Genomic DNA, 9,074 nt, shown 5'->3' on the forward strand with positions numbered 1-9,074 from the left:
CACAAATTTTGTGTGTTTGGCTCATTTTTCACCTGCATGGGCTCTTAATGAACATTTTGTGTGTTTGGCTCGTTTTTCACCTGCATGGGCTCTTAATGAAAATACTGGCTAAAATACTTACGCTGCCAAGTAATGAGGGGTAATAAACACAGGTAGTTCTGCTGAAAAAAAAGAAAGAAAACTGACCGCTGAATTTGTAGCCCAAACTAAAATATGTTTTACACTCATAAATACATGTAAATAAGAAGACAAAAACCGTCTCTTGATTGGTGACTAGTACTGACACTTTAGGAAAATAGTCTCGAAATAAAGTTTGTTGTTATGCAATTTTGCCCTAACATCAGTAAAAACTGTAATATTTTACTGTATATGTTTTTATCACTAATTTTTACATTAACATTTTTAAAAATACAACATGGGTATATGGTATTTGAATGAGAAGAATCTCAGCCAATCAGGTTCACAGACGCTCCCACAGAGACGCTCCACACAAGCCTCTCCCCCTGCTGTTAGAAAAAAAAACAACAACAACAGGGCTTTCAGTTGGCTCTATAAGTAGAGGAGCCAGCGCTCACATCTGCACTTCAGACTGAGGCGTGGTGCGTCAGTGCAGACAACTGGACTCACTCTTCATCCACTTTGACTCTTTCACCTGCTGACCCACTCCAGCTCCAACCACTGCCAACATGCCAAAGTGTCCCAAATGCAATAAGGAAGTCTATTTTGGTAAGAATCATTTATTTTACTCTGTTTTTAAACTTTACTGCATTTCCTGGTTGCATACGCAGGAGCAGTTTTTTTTTTTCTTTTGCAACAGGAAACTGAAATGAAGCAATGAGGTGACATGAAGTGAAGCAACACATGATCATCTCATGGTCTCATTGTAATTTCATCTGTAAAATATTTGTTGGTTTGATCAATCTTTGGTGGTTTGCAGAAGTTGCATTTAACCAGCTGCTTTACCCTCAACTGCATATAAAGGATTGAATTATATGTTTTAAGTTTAACGTAAGTTATTTTTTTTAAAAGTGCGGGAGTTTATGTTGGCCCAAACTGTGGCTCTAAGGCCACTTGTTACTTGGCTTTGGTCTACATCTGTCTACAGCTGATTTTCAACACCAGTGAAATATATTCTGACATTGTTGGCCTTTTTTGTTTAATTAATTAATTTTTTTGCCAGATTTCTGATCTACTAGCTGTTCGCTATCGTCCATCTGATCAACTTTATTTTGCTTTTGTGATATTTTCAACAGTCTACTCTGGTGATACTTTGTGAACTTTTACTTTTTTTCCTGTATTTTATTCTGTTTCTTTACCTAGCATTTACTATTTACTAAAAAAACCAAAACAAATAATAACAAACATTTATATGTATTTGTTTATATGTTAAATTTTTACAGACTCATTACTGATTTCACTGACTTTAGCAATTTTCTTAGATAAGCTAGGTTTTTACTTATTTCGCTCCTTCAGTTTGTGAATGACCTGGACTTTTCCTCCCGTTTAATCAAATTTGACCATGAGCATTAACCCTGGACAATTGTGAAACCATATTATATTACAGGACTTTTGATTTATACATTTTAATTTCTGGGTTTTCTTCGGTTTAGAAGTCACGTCAGTAATGCTTTGTTGCCTGCGTGGATTGAACTGTCTTTCTTACTTTCCTTCTTTCTGCCAAATTAACTACATGAGTGATGAGAGGATGGAGCAGAGCAGGCAGATTCCCTGTGTCTCATGGGGAAACCATCAAAGCATGGAGCACTCAATGGAACAGATCCATTTTACGATCATCTTAATCCATTTACAACATGTTCTCTTGCTCTGTAGAGAGACGAGGTAGAACTGAAGCCAAGTCTCTGGACTGTCACCCAGATGGATTTAGTCTTCATAGAGACATTATTTTACCGTCCCTGGTTCTAATGGATAAACCTTCCTGCTTCGAGCCAAGTCATTTGTCTCAGCCAGACATATTCCATGAAAACACTTTTTGTCATATACTCTACGTCTCATATGCCGGAATGAGGGAATTTAAAATACAGCGGAGGGAAAATAACCTGGAGATTCAGTGAAGTTGGATTTCCTTTGGAAAAAGTAGCACTAATTTGGAAAACACCAGCACGTGCAGTTTGTCCTGTTTCCACCAGAGGTCTGTAATGGGACTGTTTTGGTACTAAAATAGTTCTTGCTTCAGATGTTGGAACATTAAGGACCACAGTAAAGTAGCATCTTCTCATTGGTCAAAGACTTTCTCTGCAGCTAAAACACTGAGAAACACCATGCCCTGCAAGTGTAAAGTTGGGAAACACCATGCCCTGCAAGTGTAAAGTGTCGGGTCGTTGCCTATTGTGGGTTTTAATTTCAGTTTTTTTATTTTTTCTGTGTTTTCTTTGAACAAATTAGCCGAGAAGGTATCATCACTGGGCAAAGACTGGCATCGACCCTGCCTGAAATGTGAGAAGTGCAGCAAGACTCTGTCGGCGGGGAGCCATGCTGAGGTGAGATCAACACAGAGGACAACAGTGGTCCTCGCGCCGGTTTCAGGAGGCAGAAATATTTGGTTAAATATCACTCTTATTAGCTAACATTAGTCTAAACATGCAACTGTTTATTTTATAGAATGGACCATGTGACCTGTAGGGGTGGCTATGGCTAAGTAGTACAGTTGTTTTACACATCGCGGGTTATGGGTTAGATTCTAGACTTGGTAAGTTATGTGGCGCCCCCTTGGCAGCTGTGCCGACAATAAATAGCTCAATGATTAATGAAGTCCAAATAAATTCAAATCTGACCATAACTTGGTTCTGCTCTAATTTACGAGTTTGTTGTTGTGACACACCTTAAATAAATGTAAACTCAACTCTTCGTTCTACAGCACGAAGGAAAGCCTTACTGCCACAAACCCTGCTACAGCGCTATGTTTGGACCTGGTGGTGAGTACAATGGTCTCCTCATTATCACTGGTTTTACTTAACAAATGGTTTCAGGTGCACCTGCTGAGGGTCGGCTCTCTCCCTCAGAGTCGTCCAGCGAAACGCCCAGTAAACACACTCCATTAACTGACAGTGATCACGCACACAGACACACGAAGTTTGTGCTGCGTGTTTAGCAAACTTCAACATAGATGTTAGTTGTCCAACCTAAACCTCCTGGCGAACCCAAATGAAAATGAAATGTCCAGTTCCTCAAATTCCCAACAAACACGTCATTGTTTTTCTTGCAGGATTCGGTCGAGGTGGAACCGAGAGCTACAAATACTAGATAGATCAGGTAAACACACACCACTCATTCATCCAACCACCAACCACCCATTTGCTTACATTTGTCTTTGGCATGTATTTTAATAAATTTGAACTATTAATCAACCACGACTTCTTGCAAATCAGCTGTAAACACTGACGTGTCTGTTGTCGCCCCGTTGACAGGTTTAGGACTTGAACAAAATGACGTTGCTTGGAAACTGGATCGAAGACGACAGCTTTGCAAATGATATAATAAAAAACTAATAATAATGACAATAAAATCCAAAAAGCAAACAATGTTCTCCATTTCAGTTTCACCTCATATGATCTGTCTAATTCATTCTCCATGTCATGTAATAGAGTAGTAGTCTTTTGGTAGCTGTGGTTGTTCTTAATGCGGACAATCTGATTAAACATTTATTAAAACATGGCTCATGTTTCCTTCCCTTTGTTATTTATAGCCACTGTCATGTCAGAGTGGGTGTGACTCTGGTACACAGGGGATCGTTGTAAAAGTCAACTTGTATGTAAACATGCAGATGATCCATCCATCCATCCATCCAAATACCTGGGATTACGCATCAAAAGACAGAAGGACTTGACAGGAGAATGTACAAAGATTCTCATGTCATGTTTACTAGCTTACTGACCTGGAAATTTTTGTTTCACTGTCTGCTGAGAAAACCATCAATTGAAACACACTCTGCTTCATCATCTAAAACACTCGCCTCTGTTTTATTACCACCTTATCCTTTTACAGCATTGTGTCCAGAGGCCATAGTCTGGAGAAAACCAGAAACCTGGAGCCAAGCTGTTGGTTTGTCAACAAGGGTTTACACAAACCTGTTAATTTAACTGTTATTTTACTTTTTTGCCATAAGATGGAGAAAATGTGGGCCATACATAGGTTTACGGTGCGTACTGTAAGTTCAGTGGCTGCATGGAACCTGCAGATATACGTGTCCCAGTTTTCATCTTAATAAATCCTTCGTGCTACAATGCTAAAGGTAGCTTACCTCGGGCTATAAGTAGCTAACAGATTTATCAGCAAAGTTGAACAGGTTAAACATGCCACCGATTGCAATTTTAAAAAAAAATTGTATCAACAAATGTTTTCGTCTCCTTCATCATTAACTTAAAAACTAAGTCAACTAGTGTGTCATCTCAAGAAAAGAAAAAAAATCTGTTTTTGCAGATTATTTATCAGAGCTACAAAATAAACTTCAACAATGCTCTTCTTGCTCCTGTTCAACTTCAACAATGCTCTTCTTGCTCCTGTTCGTCCTGCTACAAACCTCGACTGGTTACAGAAGACTTTCAGCAGCGTTTCTCAGCCTCTATCGTCTCTTAAACACTTCATTACTTTACTTTCCTCCTCTCTCTGCTCCTGCTGCTCCAGATTTGTCTTCATGCTAAAAGCTCTCAGATGGAAACAATCAGGCTACTGCTGCTTCAATAAACTAACAGTGGGTTAAAACTGGCCCAGGTCCCAAAACAGCCGTCTCGTGAACCACCGCAGATTAATATATTTTCCATTGTGACTTAAGTTTAGTTGGGAGTAACAAACGGTATTACAAATACAAACGATTTTTCTTTGTTTGTCCTCCAGAAATTACTCATGAATTCTTCACTAAAAGCTTTTGTAAACAATGAAATCCCCAACAGGCCCTACCAAGATCAGAGAAAAAAAAACATGAATCACATTTGGAATATAAATCTCCACATTTTCTTTTTCATTCTCAGGTTGTTGCATCAGTAGGTTATGATTTAAATGGGATTTTCTTACTTAATGCCTCCTAGATTGGTAATTACAAGTTGTTAGTAATCTGAATATATTAATGTTAATTCAAAATGGTTGGTAAAACAAAAATAGTTTAACGGTAGGCTCTCAGTTGCCAGTGCTAATTGCTACACTGTTTTTATTATTGCTGAAACAAATGTTACATTTGACTATGAACTGTATAAACCTTTTATGAAGTGAGTCTAGTGTTGATTCAACCAAATTAATTATTTTTTAAAGAACTGTACGCAAAAATTTCAGTCATACATAGAGTAAGTTAGGTGGGTTAGCTTAGCATAAGATGGATTCTATTACAAAGGTAGAAAAGCTACATGTTTATATCCAAAACTAACAGAATTTAACTATAACTTTAGACTTTGAAGGCAGCCATAACTAACTAAGTTGTAACTAACATAGTCCAGTAGTAGTAGTCCACTATGAAATGCTAGTGACAAAACATGAGACGAACAACATCTTAGGCCTTGATTAGCACCAAGTTAGCTTAGCATAGATAGGAAAAAGAATTAAGGTTACATACCTCTGTCCTAAGGTGATAAAATCTGTCACCCAGCACCTTTAAGTTGATTTACCCCTGAGTATAGCTTCATCAAGGCTGTCATGATATCTGTACTAGTTCATCAGACACCAGCAGCCAAAACATGTCCTATTCCTGTTCTTGCTACCTATGCTTTTGTTGTATTTAGTATTTATGGGATCCCAAAAAATAACTGCTACAGGTTAAAAAAAAAGGTTTTTGATTTTTATTTTATAGTCCTATTCCTGTTCTTGCTTCCTAGGGTATCGTTGTATTTAGTATTTATGGGATCTCAAAAAATAACTGCTACTGGTTAAAAAAAGGTTTTTGATTTTTATTTTATGACATTTTTTTAACATATGGTAGTGATTTACGGCCTGTCCATGAAACTAATGTGAATTAAGTCAGTTAGTTTCCCAATTCAAATTTGAGTTTTTTAATGAAGTGGACAGCCTTCATTTAGCTGCAGTCCACATCATTTCTCATCACAGCAGCAGCAAAAATAAACAGTCCCTACAGCAGGACCGAGCTTTATCTCACCTTTATACAATGTGGATGTGGACATACAGTAACTGAGTTAAATGGACTTTGAGCTCTGTTCAAGTCTATAAGTGAAAAAAGTGTTCAGCAGCACCACCGTCACTTCTTTGTTATTTTAAGTATTTATTTTGGATCAAATCTGTCTTACTGGTCCAATCACATTCTACCCTGAAACATGTTGCCTTCAGGGGATGATCCCACCCTGCAGCACTGTCTTTGTTTATGCTGCTGGTTACATAATCATAGTCCACATCAGGCTATTTATAGAGAGCAAATATCATGTCATATCCTGATATTGTTTTAAGGCTTTAAGGCTTGTGGCAAAACAGGATACCAGAGGCATTTTGGTTTGTTCTCCCCCCTGACCTTAATAGAAAACCGGCTGCTGTTTATTACACCTGGTGTTCAGGGTTACAGTGTCTTTATTTGCACAGATGATGTCAGACCATAAGAACCTGGGATTCCTGAGGCGCTTGAATTTGAATATTATGCTTCAAAGTTGGCAAAAATGGTTGAACATTGATTCAAAAAGGTGCTTGAATGTTGTAACTCTATTGAGCAGAGCAGTATCTTAAAAATGCCTCAAAATATTAACTATATATAAATATGAACTAACTTTTATAAATATAAGAAACTGCTACATACAGCTAGATGTTGGTCTCAAAAATGACATAAAGTAAAAATAAATAAAGATGAAGTCATGTAAACTGTGCTCATTTCCTCCTGTAAACACACTGTGCTTTGTTCTTCAGAGTCGATTGTTTGTGCAGATGAGCCGTTCAGATAAAGGCGCTCTTTATCAGACCGTATCAGTTCCACCAGCACCACACCCAAAGATATCTGCAAACTGCCCTCACGGTTATATATACTATAATCAACAGCCTTTCTACAGTATTTAACATGCTGCAGTCTAATGAATAACTCATGGAGATATCACTGTTGGGTGAAGATCGAAGAAGACTTAGGCTGACCTTAAAGCTCAGGGATGACCTCCTGACTGAGATGACCAAGTTGTTCGCAGATTAAAATTTTCTTTTGGAGGTAAAGTGTAGTAAAACGTACACATTTCATTTCCTCAAAAAACAAAAGCAACAAATATCCCACTGGAACAACAAAGCACCAGGTTGGACTGATTAGAGACCAGGTGATCAGGACAGAGTGATTGCAGCCAGGTGTGCTCATTGAAGGTGAAGGTAGAGGCTGAGCTTCCAGCACTGCAGCAGAGAGGTAGAGTCAAAAGAGCCAAACTTATGGCACAGATATATCCTGGTAGATATCAAATACACGGGTGTAAGCCAAGCAACAATCCAAAATTACTCCAAACAAATGTTCTGTAAATATGTTTTTTTTACATTACATCTTGCCAGCATGTGCCATATATGTGTTCAACAGTAGCAGACCACCCAAGAGGCCACCATCCCATGCCATATGTGGGCCAAAGCATAGTGTTATATTGGAGAGATATGGGCCACAAATGTTTTATTACGTGGGAAGTCGTTTCACAGCTGGGGGGGTTGAAAAAAATAATCCAAAGACAGAGGCAGAAGGTCAGGAGACAGAACAGAAGAATCCTGTCATCTTCTACCACCTTGTAAGGACGGCTGAAGCAGTAGCAGTAGGTGAGGACACGTCTCAGCTGTCGCTGGACAAAAGATGGGATTTATCTCCGAGTGTCCTCTTGTCCAGTGGTTTTCAAAGTGGGGGCTGCCACACGCCACCAGGGGGCCACCAAAAATTGAAGAAGATAAGAAAAAAAATGTTCGTTGTCCTAAACAGTCTAATATGTAGAATTCTGTTATTATTGAATTGTTAAGTTCATGCTAAACAAATGTAATACATTTTGAATAGTGAATAAAAGTAAGAGGAACCATTTTAAAAGTTGACGTTTCTTTACATGTTCTGTAACATTGTCTGTAGGTTTTAAAAAGGCCGTCCCTGGATTTAACTAAAATAATCATCTTAGAGGAGCCTACAGGAGCACATTTCAGGTCAAACCTGCTTGGAACTTTGGGAAAACACTGTGATGTGGAAAAACTAATACGCAGAAGGTGACATGCAAACACCCCAAGGAAAGACTCTCTTTTTGGCCCAATTAATATAGTTGTGGTTTGAGAAATTAAAAAACAAAACACCTTTGAAATTCAGACGCTGTCCTTGGTGAGAGTTGTTTGACAATCTTCCACGGGTTCATTGATGTTTGACTGGATTTGTGCCGTTATTTAATGGATATGATCTAACAAATGCACAGGCTCACAGGATTTTAAACATAAACCCTGGCTCATGCTGGTGCATTGTGGGTAGCAGCTGGAACAGCTGAGGCCAGCCTGAGCCTTTACAGATCCAGCAGATGCTTCCTCCGCAGCACTTTCTCAGCTCTCAGACGTCAAACTTGTGCTCAGCTCTGCACGGAGATCTGCCTTTCTCTGTCCATGAATCACGCAGCGGACGCCGCCGCCGCTGTGCCTCTGCCATCCCAGCCTGACAGATGCCATGGCAACGGACACAAACAGACCCTAACACACAGGCGCTGTGGCCGTCGGCCTGGCTGTCACCTTCATTTCCGCAACAAAGAAACCCACTGTCGTAGGAAACTCACGACAGAGATTCCAGACACAGAGGATGAAGAAGAGAAAACAATTTCATTCCTTCAACAAACTGTATGAAAACCGTGGGGTTTATATTTGGCAGATATATTCAAACCTCTAGTGCAAGTTTAATATCTTAAGACGCTGCTCTGAATTCTGTATAATTTTGTGTCAAAACATCCCAAAATCACATTCTTGATTCATGACGCTGAGGCCTCCCAGTTTATTTCCAGGCCTCATCACAACAGATGCAGCATGCAGGCAGTAAACGTATTTATAACGCGCTCATGTCGGTTTACACAGCAGTTAAAGTGAAACATTGCCAGGTATTTGTCCTCATCAAGCAGGAGCGGAGGAGTGGGAAGTTGGAATCATTTCCCACCCCTTGAAGA

At 39.1% G+C, this 9,074-nt stretch overlaps 1 protein-coding gene across 1 annotated transcript; it reads left to right on the plus strand.

Moving 5' to 3' along the window:
- The first annotated feature begins 554 nt into the window (after positions 1-554).
- Positions 555-3,672, plus strand: crip1 (cysteine-rich protein 1). Its single transcript, XM_008312667.3, has 5 exons — positions 555-726; positions 2,404-2,498; positions 2,876-2,933; positions 3,224-3,270; positions 3,426-3,672. The coding sequence occupies exons 1-4, from the start codon at positions 687-689 to the stop codon at positions 3,259-3,261; spliced, it is 231 nt and encodes a 76-aa protein (XP_008310889.1). The 5' UTR covers positions 555-686; the 3' UTR covers positions 3,262-3,270; positions 3,426-3,672.
- Positions 3,673-9,074: the final 5,402 nt, after the last annotated feature.

This window comes from Cynoglossus semilaevis, chromosome 1, assembly GCF_000523025.1.
Source record: "Cynoglossus semilaevis isolate Cse_v1.0 chromosome 1, Cse_v1.0, whole genome shotgun sequence".
Taxonomy (NCBI): domain Eukaryota; kingdom Metazoa; phylum Chordata; class Actinopteri; order Pleuronectiformes; family Cynoglossidae; genus Cynoglossus; species Cynoglossus semilaevis.

Coding starts and splice junctions, on each gene's coding strand:
- crip1 (XM_008312667.3), top strand. CDS start 687: ATGCCAAAGTGTCCCAAATGCAATAAGGAAGTCTATTTTG. Junction 727..2,403: donor CAATAAGGAAGTCTATTTTG/GTAAGAATCATT, acceptor TGAACAAATTAG/CCGAGAAGGTATCATCACTG. Junction 2,934..3,223: donor CGCTATGTTTGGACCTGGTG/GTGAGTACAATG, acceptor TTTTTCTTGCAG/GATTCGGTCGAGGTGGAACC.